Source organism: Fundulus heteroclitus, chromosome 1, assembly GCF_011125445.2.
Source record: "Fundulus heteroclitus isolate FHET01 chromosome 1, MU-UCD_Fhet_4.1, whole genome shotgun sequence".
Lineage (NCBI taxonomy): Eukaryota > Metazoa > Chordata > Actinopteri > Cyprinodontiformes > Fundulidae > Fundulus > Fundulus heteroclitus.
In genome coordinates, this window is record NC_046361.1 from 36,705,829 (window position 1) to 36,728,204 (window position 22,376).

A 22,376-nucleotide genomic window follows, 5' to 3' on the forward strand; every position below is an offset into this window, starting at 1 on the left:
CATCTCTTTCTTAACCTACCCATTGTTTATGAGAAGTTATTCAATATGAAGTCCTCTTCCTCTGTTTTAGATGTTTCACCAACAAGATTTTCCAAAGACGTTTCAACTTTCATATATGTAGATATTTTAACATGTTTAAATAAGTCTTTATCCTGTTCCTTTGGCCCTTTTAAAATTCTTAAAGTCGCTTTTGTCCAACCATTGAAGAAATCTGGCACCAACACTAATCATTTTAATTATTATAGACCAATTTCCAAGTTAACCTTTATTGCCAAATTTTTAATCATTGCTGCTGTTGTTCACACCTCTTGGCCTCCTTGGGCTTTAACCTTTTTAAATCAAAACTCACTTTTTGAGAGATGGCAATCTTGACCCTGTAAAGGGTCAAGATTGTTCTGAAACAGCTCTTGTAAGAGTTCTGAACAACATCGGGAAGAATACTAATGCTGGTTGTTGTTCATGTCATGCCCATCATGTTTACTGTAATTATTTATTCGCTGGCCTGCCACAAAAAGCCAAAACATATTTCTCCAGTTCATGAATCACTGCACTGGCTGCCTGTGAAGTTCAGGGTTCATTTATAAAACTTACTTTGTTGGGTGAAAGTAAATCAGATAATATTTGAATGTCTATTTTCGTGTCTATAGCTCTGGATCATCCTTACTGGCTTCTTGTGCAAATAGATAATAATGATAATTAACTTCTTTTTTTTTTAAACAAAATGCCCCAAATCAATGCATAGGAATAAAAGAAAAAAACATTTATGAAAATGTTTGTAAAATATTCAAAGAAAATATTTTAAACAAAAGCAGAAAGCAGCACCTGTATAACAATCAGGAAGCTGAACATAAAGAGGCGGCTGTGATTACCTAAATCATATTGTGCAAATTTAAATATAAAGTATAAACATATCAAACACACTGGTATAAAATGTTTACACAAATGTGTCAGTCTGCACTGAAAGTAAACAACCATGTTAGCTGCTAGCATGTTAGCATCTAGCATTAGCTTTACAGGATTAACATTCAATTATGTTTTCTTTGAACAGCGATGAACTGAGCTGCACAGGACTGGGTTAACAAAGATTTGAGCAAAGCTAATGCTACAAAGCTACCGTGGAATAAAGTGGAGGCGAATCGTTGTGGTTGCCAGAGCTCGTAGCTATCCTAGGCTCTGAGTAGGTGACGTTATCTGCACGACCAGAGGGGGCGCCGTTGGATGAGGTGGTATTGTTTAACAGCTGCACTTCAGAGTACTCTGCTCCGTCATCTTCAGCCTGGAAGAAAACAAGGAGAATGCTGAATTTGTACTTTTATATTTTATAATTGCTTTCCAAGCAGAATTTAAAAATAATCATTGACCTAATAGTTCACCAAAAGTTTAGAATGAGAAATATTTTCAGCTCATAAATTATGTGTAGCTGTAAATCAACTTTGTTATATTCCCTAGAAATATACTTTGTTTTTTTCTGGATATGGGGGGGGAATGCTCTAAAGATGGTAAGAAAACACAAATATTTCATGTAGCTCTGCAGCAACAAAACAGAAAACAAAACACTGTGTGATAGTGAAAAAATTTACCCCATATTTTAATCTCATATTGAATGGAAACAACTGGAAAGAAGTCCAAACTCTGCCCCATCAGTATGCAGATTATTAACATTAACATTATTATTACTGTCCTGTCAGAGTCCCACTTACTGTATTCTGAGGACAGCCAGCGAGGCTGTATATAGTTGTACTTTCAGCTCCGTCTGGGTTGCTGCAATTGGCGTAAACTGTAGATATTTCCCCAGGAGATGGTTTGTTGTCTCTGTCCTCCTCTCTGATCTCCTCATAGACGATGCTTGCCTGCAGATGGAGGAGTTAATGTTGAATCAGGCAGCAGTTTTTACAAACCGACTGGTTCATGCTTTGCAGACACCCGATGCAGATGTTTTAAACTGACTCAGACTCACCATTGGGGTGTTAGCCTGGTCTGTTTCCACTGGAGGAGCTGGAAAATCACAAGAAGAGGAATTTTCTGATTTAAAGCAACATTTTTAATCATTTGGCAGAAAACCAAATTATATTTTCTGGTCCAGTATTATACACTCCAACCACCTCGTGACACTGCATGGATGGTCCAGTATTCCAAACCATGTTTTTTTTTGTTGAACTATCACATAAAAATCCCAATAAATACTTTCACAGAAACAGAAACAAATGTATATTAGTCTTGTTAAATTGGCCCCACCTCCATGTGTGAAAACAGAAGTTGGAAAGGTGTTGCTGACAAACTGTGAATAATTATTGACTGTATTATTTATAACCATTTATCTTAACCTAATCAGAAAGGGTGGTGCAGCCTCCCTTGGACCCAGTAAGGTTTCTTGGTGGTTCTGTTTTATTGAGTCTCGGTTAAGAAACCAGTTCAGCTACTGAGAAGGAGACGTCACAAGGGACTGATCGGCCAATCAGAGGCAGACTTGGAATAATGTGACGACTCTTTTGTGTTATTCATTCAAGAGAAAAAAATGCTGCTGTTAGGTTTTCCAAACCACCTTCTTTAAACTACAGGGAGACCAAATTATCTATTATTCGAAATGTAATAACTGTCCCATATCTAGAGCAGGTTTAAAATTCAAGGTTTCATACCTGTAGCTTTTCTATTAAATAAAAAGGCAGTTGACATTTTATTGTCTAACCAACTAGTTAATATCTAAAGTTAACTATTTATGGGTGATTTCTGAATTTCTAAATTAGTAAGATGCTGTAAGATCCTTCAAATAACAGACATTCTGGCACGTGTCACCTAAGAGTTTGGCCTCAACAATCTAACACAGGGTTTCAATCACAATCATCTTGGCCTGCAGACTGCTTCTACAACCATTTGGGAAAGAAGGTCACTCTCAGGATCTTACTGAATTCCCGGGTGGTACCAGACTGCTGTGCCATCAAGCCATGTGGAAATATCAAGACTGAGTTGTAAGCAAAGTAAATATCACACTTTTACAGGCACCAAGGAAAGTGCCACCCTCAGCAGGGTGCAGGTGCTATGAAGCCAAGCTAAACCAAACTTATCTTCCTCTTTGCCTGTGGACCCTCAAGAAGAGAGTCCGCGTTGGGGAGACCGGCCACCGATGTCGGCCGCATGGGACTCAAAAACTCACAAGCATCTGCAGGGTTGGCCAGGCTGAGTACAGTCTGCTTTCTGTGAAACTGACATCATGCTACAGCCCTGCAGCGCTGAGTTTCACAGGCCTTAGACCCACATGAAGGACCCTTGAGCCGCCTCCTCACAGCCACGTTTTGGCTAGCTGTATAGCCGCCTATAGCCTTCACCCAACCAGCCTTCACCCTCCCTGCTTCAACTGCATCCAACTGGATGCACAAAGTGAACCGAACTGACACAGAGGCACAGACAGGTTTGGCAGAGAAATAAACAGCGAAAGTTAAATGGTTTATTTTGAATGGTTTACTTAATGTGTTTTCGCGCTATTTTTTAAAACACATGGAGCTAACAAACATAGCTCCTGTATGCATTTTGAAACCAAATATTTCTGATGTAATTAATGTGTGTTTTTACGGTTATAACAAACTTTATTTCAATAAGGGTTTTATACATTGACGGGAAAATTATGTTTGTGTTTTGGACCTTAAGGTCTTTTAAAATTTGCGCCAAATGTCCACTAGCTAGTTAAAAGAATGCCAGTGTTCGAATCATCCCTTTCAACTATTGTCCTGATATCGGCTGTTTGGGCTGATATTCACCGGACAATACCTCACAGACCGAGAGTTATTTATTAAACATTAAATAACTTAACACAGTGTGTAATAGACCAACACAGACCATGGACCTAATTGTTTGTTGCAGACCAGCCCAGACTGCAACAAACAAAGTCTGCAGAGAGGATCATCAGGGCTGCTCTTCCCTCCATCCAGAACTTGTACCGGTCTAGGAGCAGAAGGTTCTCTGAAGTGACGAATCATGCGTCTCTACCCGGCAACCCTATGGACCAGTCTGGGTTTGGGACTTTCCAGGAGAACGCCACTTGCAGGACTGCTTTATGTTGTGGGGATTACAGTGTGGGACAGTTTTTCAGGCCCCTTAGTTCCACTGAAAAAGACTATTAATACTTTAGCAGAGCAAAACATTTGGGACAATGTCAAGTTACATTGATAACTGGAGAACTTTCTGGGGAAAACCTGGTCTGATCCGAAGAGACGGCATCCATCCTACTTTGGATGGTGCAGCTCTTCTTTCTAGGAATCTGGCCGGATTTATTAGTTCTCCTAAATGCTGACAACCCAGGGTCCAGACCAGGAAGCAGAGCCGTAGTTTAACACACCTCTCTGCAGCTTCTGTACTGTTACCCACCCATTATCCTATTGAGACGGTGTCTTTCCCACGGCCAAAACTTAACAGATCAAAAACTGATCTAAAAGGAACAAATCATAAAAACCTAATAAAAATCAATATGGTTCACCTTGAACCTAAAAATAAAATAATAAAATGTGGTCTATTAAATATAAGGTCTCTCCCTCCAAAGACTTTGTTAGTTAATGAATTAATTTCTGATAATCAGATTGATTTGTTTTGTCTCACAGAAACCTGGCTACAAGAGGACTACGTTAGTATAAATGAGTCAACCCCCTCCAGTTATTCAAATTTCCACATTCCCAGATCTGTGGGAAGAGGAGGAGGAGTGGCAACTATCTTTCAGTCTGATTTATTAATTAGTCCCAGGCCAACTAATAATTACAGTTCTTTTGAACATTTAACCCTCAGTTTCCCTCATCCAAACTGCAAAGCAATAAAACCTCTTCTGTTTGTTGTTTTGTATCGTCCACCAGGCCCTTACACTCAGTTTTTGGATGAGTTGTCAGATTTCTTATCTGATTTGGTGTTAAATACTGATAAGGTTATTATAGTGAGTGATTTTAACATCCATGTTGACACAGAATGTGATAACCTTAGTGTAGCCTTTAAAACTATCCTAGATTCAATTGGTTTTGCTCAAAATGTGCATGAACCGACGCACTCTCGGCTCCATACTTTAGACCTTGTGCTGACATATGGCATTGATTGTGAAGAATTAACAGTATTTCCTCACAACCCTGTCCTGTCTGATCATTTTTTAATAACATTTGAGTTTAATCTAACTGAATTCTCCACCCCCAAAAGAGGGTTCCATTATAGTAGATTTTTATCGGATAATGCTGTATCAAAACTTAAAGAGTCTGTCCCCTTCTTAATATCCTCAGTATTGCAGAAATGCCCTGTAGATGGCAGCATTGCTGTTTCTTCCCATTCACAAATCGATACCTTTGCTAACAATGTGACTTCCTCATTGCGTTCTGCATTAGACAATGTAGCTCCCTTGAAAAAGAAGGTGATTATTCACAGGAAGCTGGCTCCTTGGTTTAATTCAGAGCTGCGTTCCTTGAAGCGCAATGTTAGGAAATTGGAGAGAAAATGGCGCTCTACACACCAAGAGGAATCCTACTTAATCTGGAGGGACAGACTATTGTTGTATAACAAGACCCTCCGCAGAGTTAGAGCAGCATATTTTTCATCATTAATTGAAGAGAATAAAAATAATCCTAGATTTCTCTTTAGTACAGTTGCCAAACTTACCCAGAGCCACAGCTCTGTTGATCCATCCATTCCCTTAGCTCTCAGTAGTAATGATTTTATGGGATTCTTCATAAATAAAATTGATGCCATTAAAAATAAAATAATTGGCATCCTCCCAAACATGATTACCTCGTCCTCAGTAAGTGAGGCAGCATTGGAGGAATCTTTAGAATCTGCGCAGTGTTTGAACTGTTTAGAAGCAGTAGAGCTTTCTGAGCTATCTAAAATTTTAGCTTCATCTAAACCTTCTACCTGTATGTTAGACCCAATCCCAACCAAGTTGTTTAAGGACATATTCCCTTTGATCAGTGGCACTATTTTAGACATGATTAATCTATCCTTAGTAAATGGATATGTACCACAGGTTTTGAAAGTAGCTGTTATTAAACCTTTACTTAAGAAACCTTCCCTTGATCAAGATGAGTTAGTAAATTACAGACCTATATCTAATCTTCTTTTCTTATCTAAAATTCTTGAGAAAGTAGTTGCTAATCAACTTTGTGAACATTTACAAAGTAATGGCCTACTTGAGGAGTTTCAGTCAGGCTTCAGAGCTCATCATAGCACTGAAACAGCTCTGGTGAAGGTCACTAATGATATTCTCATGGCCTCAGATAATGGACTTGTGTCTATACTTGTCCTGTTAGATCTCAGTGCTGCGTTTGATACAGTTGATCACAATATTCTCCTACAAAGACTTGAACATACTGTAGGGATTAAGGGGAAAGCATTAGGCTGGTTTAAATCTTATCTGTCAGACAGATTCCAATTTGTTCATGTTAATAATAAATCTTCCTCAAACTCTAGGGTCACCTGTGGAGTACCACAGGGTTCAGTCCTTGGACCAATTCTCTTTACTATATATATGCTTCCGATAGGCAAAATTATCAGACAGCATGGGATTAATTTCCACTGTTATGCTGATGATACTCAGTTATATTTATCCATAAATCCTGATGAATCCAATCAATTACTTCGACTGCAGTCATGTCTTGATGACATCAAAAGCTGGATGACTTTAAATTTCCTGCATCTAAATTCTGACAAGACCGAAGTTTTAATCTTTGGGCCAGAGTCCTCAAAAAATAAACTTCTTAACCAATCACTTAATCTGGGTGGCATTAAACTGGCCTCTGGTAATAAAGTAAAAAATCTTGGTGTTATTTTTGACCAAGACATGTCATTTAAATCCCATATTAAACAGGTTTCCAGAGTTTCCTTTTTTCACCTCCGGAATATCGCCAAAATTAGAAACATTCTGTCCAGGAGTGATGCTGAAAAACTGGTCCATGCATTTGTTACTTCAAGGCTGGACTATTGTAATTCTTTACTATCAGGAAGTCCACAAAATGCAGTTCAAAGCCTTCAGCTGATCCAAAATGCTGCAGCAAGAGTTCTGATGAAAATCAACAAGAGGGATCATATTTCTCCAATTTTAGCTTCCCTTCATTGGCTTCCTGTTAAATCAAGAATAGAATTTAAAATTCTTCTTCTAACGTATAAAGCCCTTAATAATCAAGCTCCATCATATATCAGAGCTCTGATTACCCCGTATGTTCCTAACAGAGCACTTCGCTCTCAGACCGCAGGTCTGCTGGTGGTTCCTAGAGTCTCTAAAAGTAGAATGGGAGGCAGATCCTTTAGCTATCAGGCTCCTCTCCTGTGGAACCAACTCCCAGTTTTGGTCCGTGAGGCAGACACCCTGTCTACTTTTAAGACTAGGCTTAAAACTTTTCTTTTTGACAAAAATTATAACTAGTGGCTCATGTTACTCTCAGCTACCTTTATAGTTTTACTGCTATAGGCTTAGGTTACTGGAGTATATCAGGATCTAATTTTCTCACTATATTGAGTTCTACTGTTCTTCAATTATGCATTATGTGTTGTCATTTCTGCTTTAACTTTCTGTTCTCTCTCTTTTCTCTTCATAGTAGGTACACCTGGTCTGGCGTTCTGTTAACTGTGACATCATCCAGAGAAGACGGCTCACCCGCTACTACCATCTAATGTAGAACAGATTACTAGATCAATGTGTGCTTCTGTGCTTTTTGTTTCTCTTGTTGTGTCTCTGTTCTGTCTTCTGTAACCCCAGTCGGTCGAGGCAGATGACCGTTCATACTGAGCCCGGTTCTGCCGGAGGTTTTTTTTCCCGTTAATGGGTGGTTTTTCTTCCCACTGTCGCTTCATGCTTGCTCAGTATGAGGGATTGCAGCAAAGCCATGTACAATGCAGATGACTCTTCCTGTGGCTCTACGGTTCCCCAGGAGTGAAAGCTGCTTGTCGGGACTTTGATGCAATCAACTGGTTTCCTTATATAGGACATTTTTGACCAATCTGTATAATCTGACCCAATCTGTATAATATGATTGAACTTGACTTTGTAAAGTGCCTTGAGATGACATGTTTCATGATTTGGCGCTATATAAATAAAATTGAATTGAATTGAATTGAAGCTCCCAACTTTGTGGGAACCGTTTGAGGATCCACACCATTTATGTTAAAACATGACTTAACAGCAGACTAGAGAGTGAGGTCAATAAAGACGTTGATGAGTGAGTTTGGTATCAAAGAACCTGACTTTTCTGAACAGAGTCTTAATCTCAGCCTGATGGAAGACATTTTAAACGTGTTAGGGGGAGTATGGGAGCCAGGCTCTCATCTAACATTATTGTCTGACCTCACAAATGTTCTTCTGGAAGTACGGTGAGATATTTACATAAACACACTTTTGAAAAAATAATGGTAAACGTTTTTAAACCACAATTTTGCTATGGAATGCCACTGAAGTTCATATTAAAGGCAGACGAGCAAATAAGTTTGGCATTTGAGTGCATATAAACAGGAGTTCACACCAACGTCCTATTGCGGTCATTAAGACATTAATATTTTAGATGGTCCCAGATTAACTTTTATTTGTAACTAGACATGAAAATCTAGGTAGGCGACTTTTTAAGAACCAGGAAAAAAGCAGTTTTTCTAAGTGATTTAGTCAGATTCTGGAGTTTACTGCTTGGATTTATTGATCATTTAGTGCTTTTTAAAGCTCAATCATTCATTTTAAAATAAGGTTTGGCTCAGCAACTCCTGCGCTGTCATCAATCTGTTAAGGTGTGAACTTTACCTTTCAGACACATCCACCAACAGAGATACAGAAAACTTTAGAAGTGCTGATTGCTGAACTCACATTAACAACAATAACATAAAAACTAAGTCCTTCCTGAGTTCATTAACTTTAAAAATTCAAGTAGATCTCAAATATTTCAAATGGGCCTATTCAAAGGGCAACTGAAGTTCATTGATCAATTTTTAGCTTTTACTGTGTAAATTTGAGGCAGGCTGATGTTTTGACACCTACTTTCCACATCAGTCAAAATTATTAGGTTACAGTAAGTATTCAGAATGATGCACAAAAAAAATCCTGCTTTTATGTAATATTTTCTTTTTTCTACAACAATGAAGATATTTTCCAGCCCACAGCTTATACTTATTGACTTTATTTAGATTTCAATCAACTGTGTACATGCACAATCACCACAACTGGAGACATGGTTACGGTCTGTTGGTAAAGTATCTATAAAAACTGCAATTTTGGTTAAAAAAAGTGAACTAGACTGCTTAAAGGTGGCTTTAGTTTCAGCATGATATGGATCCTTTTCTGCTAGTGATGGAAACAAAGCAGAGTTTATCTTGTAACTCACTTTTCTGTCGACTGAAGCGGTTCCTCCTGAAGAAAATCAGCAGAGCTGCTGCCAACATGAAAATCAGCGTGGCGAGAATCAGAACCACATACAGCAGCAGATCTGCAGGGATGTTAAGAACTGAGTTCACATTATATATAACGTAAACCTGTAAGCATGGAAAAAACACTCCATCCACAATAATGTGACCTTGTTATGTCACAGAGGCTGGATTATGAGTTACAGCATCTGGGATGTTTTAATTTTTTTGATTTTGTCTTAGATTTTCATCTTTATGTTCTGCTTCTGAGTCACAGAAACCTTCACATTAAACCCAAGTAGAATATTACAGAACCATTGTGGCTACATTTAGTGTCTGGAATTCTGTTACCTAAAATAAATCCAATAGTGTGGCCTTCTGACAGTTTTATCAACATTGTTGGATTTAAAGAAATATGAAGAATTATGAACACATTCACTATAAAAAACCAACATCATAAACACATGAAGAGAAACTGTACCTTTGGGTCCAGTTGATGTTCTGGTTGTAGATGAGGAAGAAGAGGAGGAACTCAGCCTTTGTGTAAAAGTTGTTGTTGTTAGAGAAGCTGATGACAGAAATGTTGATGGAGAAGTTGATGGAGTCCAGTCTGGTTCTGAGGAGTTTGAAGCTGTGAACAATTAAACAGAATCACAGAGTTTAAAGCTGACCATAATTGTTCATATTCATGACACCAGTGATGATATTTTTCTTTGTGAATCACAGTTTGAACATTTTGGATAATTTAGATCAGTTAAAACCATCAGAACTATTTAAACCCAGTTTCCTGTCTGAGGTTATTTGGATCAGAACAAGCTGTCAGTGAGCAGAGTTTTCTTTCAGAGATATGAAGGAAGATTTTCAGGAGAAAACTCACCTTCAGTCACGATAAGATCAAAATCATCATGTCGAGTTGGAAGCCACGTTCTATCCAAGCCACACCGGTACCGTCCTGAGTCTGACTTTTTCAGTCCTGTGATGCTCACATTCATTATATCAGATGACCAAACATTGTTTTTTTCATACTGAATGCTGTATCTTCCTCTCTTAGCTCTCTCTTCTGTTGTTTCAATGAGGATATTTTCTCCTTCACAGGTTTCCCTGCAGAAGAACCTCCTGCTTCCAGAGAAGCTGAATGAACATCTAACTGTGATGTTGGTTCCTTCTTCTCCCCAACGAGGTTCTCCAGTGTCTCCATCCTGCAGAGCTGCTGAGAAGATAAACAGTCAGTAGTTAATGTGAGATTCAGCAGCGTGAAGAGAAAATATATCTATAAATTCAACTGAATGTGTAAGAATAAATGTAGATAGATTTCATAATTTTCAGCTGATTCTACTAAATCCTCTAAACATCTATTTAGCTGCACAACCCTCTGATTTATTTGTTCCTCCTGGTTAAATCTCCAACTGAGGAGCAGATCAAAGCTTGGAGGAATAGCTGAAAAGTTAACATGATTTAGTTTTTCATGTTTTTCTATCTCTGTAGAACACAGCTCTGTTCTGCAGATTTTATCACTGTGTCTGTGACAAAGTTTTGGGTATTTTAGCACTCAGTGGTTTCTGTAGATGCTCCTCTTTAGCTGCTTTAAATCTATGAAGCAAAGAGTCGTTTTCTCTGTTTCTTTGACTAATCGAAGAGTCGTAGAAAACTACAAGTTCTCTAAATCAACAGACTCAGCGCTCTATAAGAGGTAAATGTACATTATGTTATCTAAATCTGCCATTTTAACCCGTTTTTAGTGGCAATGTTTCTGTTTTTATGACGAAATACAAAAACAACAAGTCAAATTTGAAGTTTAAAACACAGAACATGATTTCTGAGAAAGAGGGCAAAGGATGTATGATAACTTTTGTTCTCAGTGAAAAAGGATACTGGTAAACAGATAGAAACTCACCGATAAACTATAAAGAATCTGAAAGGATGAAGAACTGGAGGTCAGAGAAACTGCTAGAAACAAAAGAATGTACTCACTGAGGAAGAAGAAGCAGATCAAAGTGTGACAGACCTTCATCCTGAGCTGCTGATCGTTTCTAACTCTGCTTCTCTTCCTCCTTCACTGATAAAACAGGAACTTCTCTGAAGGATGGAGTTCCTCCTCTGACCACCAGAGGTCACTCTACTTCGGTTTTAACTGTTGAGTTAAAGCTTCTTTTTAAGCCTTTAAATACTTTTGGTTTTATAAGTTCTGCAGAGGAGATTTTAACTTTAATCAGATCCTGATGTTTTCACCAGAAGCTCAAATCTGCTGAGAAGTAAAATAAGATGCAGCATCAACACAGAAAACATCACACTGACCTTCAAACTGTCAGGTTTTTTTTTTAGATACCTGATAAACCTTCCTGACTAAACGACCATAGTGACGTCACAACAGTATTTACAGGTAGGAAACACGGCTAGTTTGTGTTTTAACTGCCAATTTCAGATAAACACATTCAGTCCGCAGTAATCAGGATGAACATATGTTGCACAATTTAGACCAAATGATGAGCTGAACTTGTTTTATTATGAAATATCTGAAACATTTTCCTCCAACCTGCAGAGGAGCTAAACTACAGTTTCCTCTGCATGATGTTTGATTTTATAACAAATTTAGAGGAAATGTAATGTTTTTCTTTTTCTGTTTTTCTTGACACTTTGAGAACATGTGCCGTTATCTTTTCTTTGAATTATCAAATTAATGTTTTTTTATTGCTATAATTGTACATACATAAATATAGCAAGAACAGCTCTTTTGTTGTTGTTTGTTGTTATTATCTAGGCACATAATACATTTTAAACCTTTCTGAAACCATAAAGAGGGAACTGCAATTCCTTAAAGAAAGATCTATTAAATTATGACATTAGCTGATCTTACGTCCAACAGGCCCGTTTGGTGGTGTAACATTAAAGGAGACCACACAAAGATTTTCTGATTAAATGAAAATGTAATTTATTAAATTATACTAAAGAAATAAAACCTGAAAAATAAATATCTGAAATAAGACACCAAAATAGTTTAATGCAAAACCCATAACTAACCAGAAATAAGCAAATGCAACAAACAAATGCAACTAACAAAACCCAACCATAAGATATAAACCAAACCAAATTGGGTCTGAGGAGGTTAAGAGTCCCCCCCCCCCCCCCCCCCCCCTCTCTGCTGCATGCATTGCAGCTTTAATGCAGTGGGCAAAACATAACACCTGCAGAAGGCATGTCTCCCGAACCCTACAAGGAAAAAAAGGCAGAGACCCACTGCAGCCGTAACACTGAACAACCTGAAATGATCTCAATCATTTATGGTAAATTTTACCTAAATATGTCTGACGCTTCACTTTGTATCAACGATAGATGAACAAAAATAAAAGATTACACGGTCTCCCCTTCATCACAGCTCAAGACTCTGAGTGTCTTCCTCAATAGCACTCTCTCCTTCACCTCTCACATCAGTAACATCACTCGGTCTGAATGTTTTCATTTACATAACATTAATCATCTTCATCCCTCCGTTTTCCTGCACTCAGCATCAATTCTTATCCACAGCCTTGTCACCTCCAGCATCGACTAATGTAGATCTCTTCTCTTTGGTCTTCCTCCAAAATCTCTCCAAAAGCTTCAAGTGGTTCAGAATTCAGCTGCTCACATTATTCCCAAAAACCCTCATTTCATCACATCACCCCGATCCTACAGCAGCTCCACTGGCTTCCTGTTAGATTCAGAAAATACTTTAAAATCCTTCTGGACACAATCACGACCATCCACAACTTCACTCCTCCTACCTGTGATCTCTTTATCATTTCTACTCCTGCACCCTCAGATCCTCCTCTTTGTTTACTTCACTGTTCCTCCTTCCCTCCTCGGCACCATGGGGAGCAGAGCTTTCTCCTGTTCTGCTCCCAAACTCTGGGACTCTCTCCTTCTAGACATCTGCAATACTGAGACTATTTCTCAGGTCTAAACTCAAAACTCATCTGTTCAATAAAGCCTCCTTGCTGTAAATACCTGTTCAATGTAACTTTTTAATGTTTGCATTTTTATCAAGACTTATTGTTGTTACTCTGTTGGTTCTGTACAGTGTCCTGGAGTTCTCTAAAAGGCGCTTTTAAATAAAATGTATTATTATGATTATTAAAATGTCTATAAACTGGTGGACTAACAAAACAGCAGCATGTTAGCATTTAGCTTTACTAAACATGATAGCGTTCACAAACATATCGTTGGTTCTTCTAGAGTAGCAAAAAGCAAAGACCTCACAAAGCAGAGGCATCATTTAGCCTAAAATATCAACTGTAACAATACTATTAGAGGTGTAGAGATAATGAAAAAATAAAAATGTATTTCAGTTTATTTAATCTCTTGTACCAACAACATGGTGGCTTTCAACTTTCAACAGCTTTCAACTTTCCCTGCAGTAAAAAAAACAAAAAAAAAACACCTGCTGCTCTGTAACTTAGACTTTAACCAGAAGAGGGCAGTAACTAGTTACATTTACTCAGTTAATTTATCTGAGTACCTTTACAAAATAAATGTACTTCTAGGAGTATTTTTACTGCCCTGTACTTTTTACTTTTACTTGAACAACATTATTTTAAAGTAGAGCTACTCTTACTTGAGTAAAACTCCTGGCTGCTCTACCTCCTCTAGTTTTTTCACTGAATGAAGAACAAATGTGTTTTAACTAAAATGCACAAAACACAGAAACACACATACAGTTTTTGTTAAGGTCATATTTCATTGTTTTAATATATTATTTCTAAGTACATAAATAATTTTCAAATGAAATATAAAACCAGTACAGTTCATTTTAAAGTCAAACTTATTGTTACACAAGCTTCTTTGTTCTGGTTATTTTTAAGTATACAAATAATTTTGAAATGAAATATAAAACCCGTAGCACCTTATTAACAAGTTTTCTTCATGTAACATTGTTGGCTGCTCTAGCCACCTCTGGTTCTAACACACCTGATTCAACCTGGAGGCTGATTATCAAGTTATAATGAGTTTCTGACAAACCTCTGAGGTCATCACAACTTTTCTATGCAGGACAGTGGACCTGAGGACCAGGGCTGAGAAACATTTTTGATTAGATCATGGTGGTCAGGTCTGTAATATTCATGAACAAATTCTGACAGACGTTGATTGAGACATTAATGAGACTCATAAATAAATGTATTAATCATGATTACTAGTTTAGAGAAATCCAAACAGTAGTAAAGCTAACTTTATGTTGAAGTGAAGGAGTGGTGGCCTGGTGGTTAGACGGCAGGGTGTGTGCATCTTGTAGAGACTGTAAGGTTGCTGGTTGGACTCCCACAGACTACGACTTTGGGTCCCTGAGCAAGGTCCTTCGCCCCAGAATGCACGCTGAGCGCCACACAGTGGCAGCCCCACTGCTCCCTGAGGGATGGGTTAAATGCAGAGGACACGTTTCATTGGATTGTATGTTGAAATGACAGTAATGATGATTATTATTCTTAAGCTCAGACCTGATTACTTAATGAGTTTCTCTGATGACCACAAACAGCAGATCCACAGCAAAGCTACTGCTGTAAAGTAATGTTGGAATAAAGAGCAGAATCATCACTTTGGTTTGCAGAGCTCACAGCTTGCTGAAGCTCAGAGTAGATGACTTTATCTGCGTGACCACAGGGGGCGCTGTTGGACAAAGTAGTGGTATCGTTCAACAGATGAACCTCAGAGTACTCTACTTCGTCTTCTTTAGCCTGGAAGGAAACAAGCAGAAAGTTTTTGTTTGCACTTTTATGTTTTTTTTTTATTTCCCCACATGCAAAGCAGAATATAGTGATTAGCTAAACTATCAGAAACTTGAAAAAATCTGTTATTAATTTAAATGTTAGTATAGATGTTGATTTATGAGCAGTGCTCATTTTCCTTATTCTTCCTTCCTTCCTTCCTTCCTTGGTTTTTTGTTTCCTCCTTTCCCTTTCCTTTCATTAATTTTATTTAAAGGGTAACTCACCCCCAAAATCATATTTTTTATGCTAATAAACTGTTAACATGGTGTTTTTATACTGCTGTCTACATATCCTGCCGATTATGTTGACAATTTACTGCATATTCGTTTAAATCCTGCTTTTGTTTCTAAAACCGTCAGTGTGGCGTCCTCCTATGGTCTAACAGCGATCTTGCATTGAATTTTAAATCAATATAGCAATTGATTTTAAAAAATGTGACATCATTTGGAGAAAGTGACGTGTCAGCATCTCAGCTGCAAGTATAAGATTGGGCTGAGTTAAGCTTTGGTAGCGGGGCGAGTTACACTTTAATTTTCCCTCTTTTCTTCCTTCCGTAACTCCTTCTTTCCTTAATTCCGTCCTCACTTCCCTCCTTACTTACCTTGGAGACGTTACTGTAATATGTTTCTTCTGGAGAACCTGAAAAACATGCAGTTCAGTTGATGTGAGGATGTATTATCTAATTTAAAGCAATTTAATTTTTTCTAATTTAAATTAGAAAAGCCTTCTGGCTGAGTAAATTCTGCATTACTGGCTTCAGCTCCTGTTAAAGTGGAAGTCATAATGCAGTTTGATGTAGATCAGCATAAGATGAAGGGTTTCAGATTCCGATCACTGACATCAGGTAAAAATAAAAGCAGGTTCCTATTGAGCTTCTCATGACCTGTACTTCAGCTCCTCCAGAACATTTCATGTTTCACAATAAAAAGAGAGGATGAGCTCAGTGATCAGTTATGAAATGTGTTGTGCAAACTTATAGCAGACTAATGTTTCCACACTAACTCTGTCTGCATCAGTGACAGAAAAGATGCAGCAACAGTCGCTGTTGAAACGTTCGTCTGCTTCAAGTCTCTCCAGTAAAAGCTGAGCTCCAGTTCTCTTCTGGACCTTCAAACTGTTGTGTCCTTCAGTCAGAAGGAACCTGATCCAGCTACAGTCTAATGGAGGATGCACTGAGAATCCTGGGTTTATACAATATTTGACATCTGCACAGCATGAAAGGTATGCATTGTTTATGCTCATGATTACATTTAGCAAAAAAACAGTGAACATGTAAAATAAGAAAAGAAGATGAAAACTGGCTCAGGTAAAAATAAGCAAGTTGTTCTCGATCGTCACTCACAGCACCTCCTCAGGATAAAGTCATTTCTATTGGCTTTATTTAATATATTCATTAATATAATTTAACGTTCACTATGCAAGTTGCTAATATTGACTATAAACATGAATTGTTCATATTCACTCCTGGCAGATTTAGACTGAAAGTAATCTTTTAATTTCACCAACATGTTTCTTTTCACCTGATCGTCCCAGATTCTGGAGGGAGCTAGAGATTAGGGTGATGGTAAGGAGGCCATCCAACCTCAAAGACTTGGAGCTCATCGCTAGAGATAAACTGTTTTAATATCAACGGAAAACTTAATAAAGCTGGTCAGTAATTAAAAGAAGGGTTTTTGTTGCTGTAATGAAAATAAAGACACAAAGAGTTTATGTATAAATAGTATTTAATAGCCCATTTTTTATAATAAAATTTCAAAAGAAACTTAGATTAGTTTTAACATGACCAGCCAGATTGATAATGTATAGCAGCACTCTAGTTCTGTGCATTATCTCATGCATTTGTGAACACACAAATACTGTGAGAATTTGTCATCGAGGTTAAAGAAATTTAGTTTAGTTGTTTTTTTTTCATGATACACCTAGTAGATTGTTACTGGGTGGATGACTGTAACTTCCAAAGAGAATTAAAATAACTTTAAATCTAAATCTTTGTTTGTTTGGTTGTTTGTTTCATACCTCCAAGTTAAAAAAAAGAATAAAAAACTGTATTCACATTTATAATAATAATATTTGACATCAGCACAGCATGAAAGGTATGGATTGTTTATGATCATGATTATTCTTAGATTATAAAATGAATCTGTAAAATAAAAAAAGAAGATGAAAAGTAATTTATAATACACAGGTTTTTCTCCACCGACACTCACAGCACCTTCTCAGGATAAAGTAATTTCTATTGGTTAGCTTTATTGAATATATTTATCAATATTATTTAACTTTCAGTATAAAAGTTGCTAAGATTGACTATAAATATGAATTGTTTATTATCAGTTAAGCCAAGAATTTTTCACACTCTGACTGGAAGTAACATTAACATTTTGTAGCGGTCCAGAATCTGGAGGGAGCTAAAGATTAGGGTGATGGTAAGGAGGCCTTCCAACCTCAAAGACTTGGAGCTCGTCAACAAAAATAAATTGTTAAAAGCGGAAAACTTAATAGAGCTGATCAGAAATTAAAAGAAGGGCTTGATTGGCTGTAATAAAATAAAGACATTAAGAGTTTAAGTCTAAATGATTTCAACATACCATTTTATAGGAAAATTTAATAAGAAACGGAGAACTGTAATTTTTTAATAATACTGTTGATAAATTGGTATTACTTTTGGTGGAGATGGTTGTCATTTCCAAAGAGAGATTAGGATAACTGTCAAGTGTGTGAAAAAACTTCTAGTTTATAGTAGTAGGTAATACTGTCTCCTTATCGTGTAACTCACCTTTCTGTCGACCGAAGATTTTCCTCTTGAAGAAAATCAGCAGAGCTGCAGCTAACAGGAGGATCAGGATGACCAGCGCCAGACCCACATAAAGCAGCAGACCTGCAGGGATGTTTACAGCTGAGTTTATTTAGTTTATTACAGAAACTCTTATGTTCCACAAATACCAAGTGTATTAATGTTCTTCCTTCATCAGCTGCTGATAATAACCAAAAGGTTTCTCTCCCTTATATAGGAATTTTTTTTACCAATCTGTACAATCTGATTGAATTTTACTTTGGAAAGTGCCTTGACATGATATGTTGCATGAATTGGCTCTATATAAATACAATTGAATCGAATTTAATTACTTTCAGAGCACACAGCTTTTGTTGTTTTAAAGACCTTCAGAACGTTCTGCAGTGATGAGACGCTCCAGGCTTTATTGGGTTTTATCCACTTATCATCACAGTGTGGTGCCGGTCCAGTAAACTATGGTTTCTTAGAGCTCTGTGATGATTTTACTCTTTGTGTCCAACATCTCAGTTCTTTCTACTTCTCCTTGTCCTCCTGGTGCTTCATGATTCCTGCTCTGTCTGCCTGTCAGCCATTGATCCACCAATAATTCAACACTAGACCCTTTTGACTACTTCGTTAAATCTGAATCAAATCATGTTCTGAGTCCAAATACCCCTCACATAATGTTTTCATTAATTGAAAGTAATTTTAGTTCCATTATCTACAAAGATGTAAACTTGTTAAATTTTAACTCTGGACACTTTATTTCCAACAATTATTCCTTAAACAGGTCTGACCTCACTGAGGAACAAAGTTGTACTTTAATTGACCCAAAACATCACCTGAACGTCTCCAAACATGAACAGATGATGTACCTGAAGCTGCAGCTGGTTCCTCTGGGAGTTTGCTGGTTTCAGAGGAGGATGGAGAAGGTGTGGAACTCAGACTCTGTGGTGGTGGTGGTGTTGCTGTGGAGGCTGCTGGGAGAAAAGTTGGTTTTATAAAAGGTCCCAGAGTCCATTTTGGTTCTGAAGAATCTCAGGATGTGGGTTAAAACAAAATCATATTAGAGGCTAACACTGATGTTGGTCTCGTTTTTATTGTCTATGTGGGTCTTCATGAGTCACAATTTAAACATGTTGGTCTTTTAAAGTAGATCTGAAGAAATGTTTAAACCCAGAAAACTCACCTTCAGTCACATCGAGATAAAAATCAGCATATTTAGTTCCTTTCCATGTATCAGAGCGACACCGATACCGTCCTGAATCTGACGTTTTCAGCTCTGTGATGCTCACATGAAGATAATCATAGTACAGAGAACCTCCATCTTCATATTTAATCCTGTATCTGCCGCTCTGAGCTCTCTCTTTAGTTGTTTCAATGAGAATGTTTCTTCCTTCACAGATTTCCTTACAGAAGAACCTCCTGCTTCCATAGTAACCAAATTTACATGTAATAGTGATGCTTCCTCCTTCCTTTACTGTGTAGGTTTCCACAGTTTCTCCATCCTGCAGAGCAGCTGAGATAAAGAGTCAATAGTTAATATCATTGCATAACAAGATATAATTGCAATGCAGTTATTGTAATTACTATTTGTCCATAAAAACCAAACCAGAAAAAAAATTTGAGTGGCCAAACACAAGGAAAATGTAACTGAAATAGTCATTAGATCCGTCATGGGTTTGTGGTTTACGCAGTTCTGTGGTGGGTTTATTCCAAGATGGCAGGAAAACAACAAGGTACATGTCACAGGATTACTTGCTGCCTTTGCTGCTCTGGCTCCTCCATGATGGTCTGATTGCCTGAAAGACTGCCATCTTCACTCAAGATAAAAATGATTGACCGGTAAAAAAAACAACAATAAATGACCACCGCCTGCTGATGCACCTAAAGCCTACACCTTTAACCCAAAATACCCATGCACTTAACAAAACAAGCATATAAACTAAACAAGTCACTAAACTAATTCATTCTACATAACTATAATTAAACAAAAATACTGACTAGAGGTCAATCATCTAGAAAAGAAACACATTCATAAAATAATCAATAGCAGAGAAATACCTCCTACAGTTCTAAATAAACCAGAATACATTACAATAAATTAAAATTCCACCCAGTCTCAAACCAGTTCTGCATAATTCTCTAAATTAGTGTTTAGACCACGTCCGCTGACGGGGGGGGGGGGACACACACACACACACACACACACACACACACACACACACACATTTGTCTTGGACCCAGGACGGGGGGAGGGGGGGGGGGGGGGAAAAAAAACTTAACACTCTGCCCATTAAAATACAGGAAAAGTAATTTTTCAGAAAATATTTGTGTGAAAAATATTTAATATTAAGGTAACTAAATATATACATATATATCTGTATTACGTATATGTAATATGTTTTCTTTAAATAAGGGGCCATTAGAACACCCCCCACCCCAACATGAAATGGTTTGACCATTAGGACGGCTGGCTGAAGGCTTGAGAGATTTTATGAGTAAATATTTTTTTAAAACTGAGGACTACTCAGGAACAGGAATTGCAGAGGATTGATGCCCATCCAGAGCCGCAGGTAAGAAGCGATGCGTTTATCGTGTGGTTTTAAAGTATAGCATCCGCTAGCTAGTGTAAGGGGGAAAACACCTTTTCTTTTACAGAAATACTTGAGTTTAGCGCCAAAAGAGCAGAAAGCAGAGAGAGGGCAGAGGTCCAGGTTCAGTCTGAAAGAGCCAGCTGAGGCGGGGAGCTTGGTGGACAGAGAGAAAGGAGGATAACGTAGCAGTTCAGCCATCGCAACATGTGGCTTCGGGGTGGGGGTGGGGGGGCAGAGAGAGGCAGAGAGAGCCATCCCTAGCGATAGCAGAGACAAGGCAAAGGCAATGCAAGGCAAGGCAAGGCAAGGCAAGGCAAGGCAAGGCAAGGCAAGGCAAATTTATTTATATAGCACAATTCAGTACAAAGACAATGCAAAGTGCTTTACATGATTAAAATATAGCAAAATAAAACAGAATAGAGCAAGTAGGAATAAAATATAGAAAGAAAATAGAACAAAAAAGTGGTGATTCAGTTAACTAGGACAGTTGAAGGCAATTTTAAACAAATGTGTTTTTAATCTTGATTTAAAAGAACTCAGGCTTTCCGCACTTTTACAGTTTTCTGGAAGTTTGTTCCAGATAATTGGAGCATAGGAACTAAATGCTGCTTCTCCGTGTTTAGTTCTGGTTCTAGGTATGCAGAGTAGGCTGGAGCCAGAAGACCTTAATGGTCTGGATGGTTTATACGCTGATAACAAGTCTGTGATGTATTTAGGAGCTAAGCCATTTAAGGATTTATAGACTAACAGAAGTATTTTAAAGTCTATTCTCTGAGATATAGGGAGCCAGTGTAAGGACTTTAGAACTGGGGTTATGTGCTCTACTTTCTTAGTCTTAGTGAGGACGCGGGCAGCAGCGTTCTGGATGAGCTGCAGCTGTCTGATCCACTTTTTAGGCAGACCTGTAAAAACACCGTTGCAGTAATCAATTCGACTAAAAATAAACGCATGGATTAGTTTTTCTAGATCCTGCTGAGACATCAGTCCTTTAATCCTAGAAATGTTCTTCAAGTGATAGAAAGCCGACCTTGTAACTGTCTTTAGATGCTTTTGAAGGTTCAGGTCTGAGTCCATCACTACACCCAGGTTGCGGGCCTGATTAGTGGTTTTTAGCTGAAGCGACTGAAGCTGTGTGCTAACTTTTGATCTTTCCTCTATTGGTCCAAATATTATTACTTCAGTTTTGTTTTTATTCAATTGGAGAAAATTTTGGCACATCCATGCATTGGTTTCTTCTAGGCATTTACTCAGTTCCTGAATTGGTTCATAGTCACCTGGTGACATGGTGATGTAGAGCTGTGTGTCGTCTGCATAGTTATGGTAGCTGATGTTGTTATTTTTTATTATCTGGGCTAGAGGGAGCATGTAGATATTGAAAAGGAGGGGACCCAGAATGGACCCTTGGGGAACCCCAAATGGGATTTTGTCATCTCTGATGTAAAGTTACCTACTGACACAAAAAAGTCCCTGTCCTTTAAGTAGGATTTAAACCAGTTGAGAGCTGTACCAGAGAGGCCGACCCAGTTCTCCAGGCGTTCTAACAGAATGGAGTGATCGACAGTATCAAATGCTGCACTAAGGTCCAATAGTACCAGCACGGTGGTTCTTCCACAGTCTGTATTTATATGGATGTCATTAAACACCTTGATCAGGGCGGTCTCTGTACTGTGGTGAGCACGGAAACCTGACTGGAAAACGTCAAATCGGCTGGTCGTTGTTAAGAAGGTGTTTAATTGTTGAAATACAGCTTTTTCAATAATCTTACTGATAAAGGGGAGGTTTGAGATGGGCCTGTAGTTCTGGAGTAGAAGTTTGTCTAAATTATTCTTTTTCAGCAGTGGTTTGATAATTGCTGTTTTTAGGGACTGGGGGAAAACACCTGACAGGAGGGACGTGTTTATTATCTGAGTCAAATCAGACATTATGACAGGTAAAACT

At 38.0% G+C, this 22,376-nt stretch overlaps 1 protein-coding gene across 4 annotated transcripts in view; it reads right to left on the reverse strand.

The window, feature by feature from the left end:
- Positions 1-264: 264 nt before the first annotated feature.
- The window catches only part of LOC105918643, a 67,877-nt gene continuing 45,765 nt past the window's right edge, over positions 265-22,376 (reverse strand). The window contains exons 1-7 of one of the 4 annotated variants that reach the window (XM_036142110.1): positions 11,308-11,495; positions 10,214-10,543; positions 9,818-9,967; positions 9,318-9,419; positions 1,958-1,995; positions 1,701-1,850; positions 265-1,276 (exon numbers count right to left, since the gene is read on the reverse strand). In XM_036142110.1, the coding sequence (XP_035998003.1) occupies positions 1,103-1,276; positions 1,701-1,850; positions 1,958-1,995; positions 9,318-9,419; positions 9,818-9,967; positions 10,214-10,543; positions 11,308-11,347 (984 nt within the window). In that variant the 5' untranslated portion in view covers positions 11,348-11,495 and the 3' untranslated portion in view covers positions 265-1,102. Of the gene's footprint in view, positions 1,277-1,700; positions 1,851-1,957; positions 1,996-9,317; positions 9,420-9,817; positions 9,968-10,213; positions 10,547-11,307; positions 11,496-22,376 lie in introns of those variants that run through there. The other 3 variants (XM_036142113.1, XM_036142101.1, XM_036142095.1) reach the window with 3 other exon arrangements.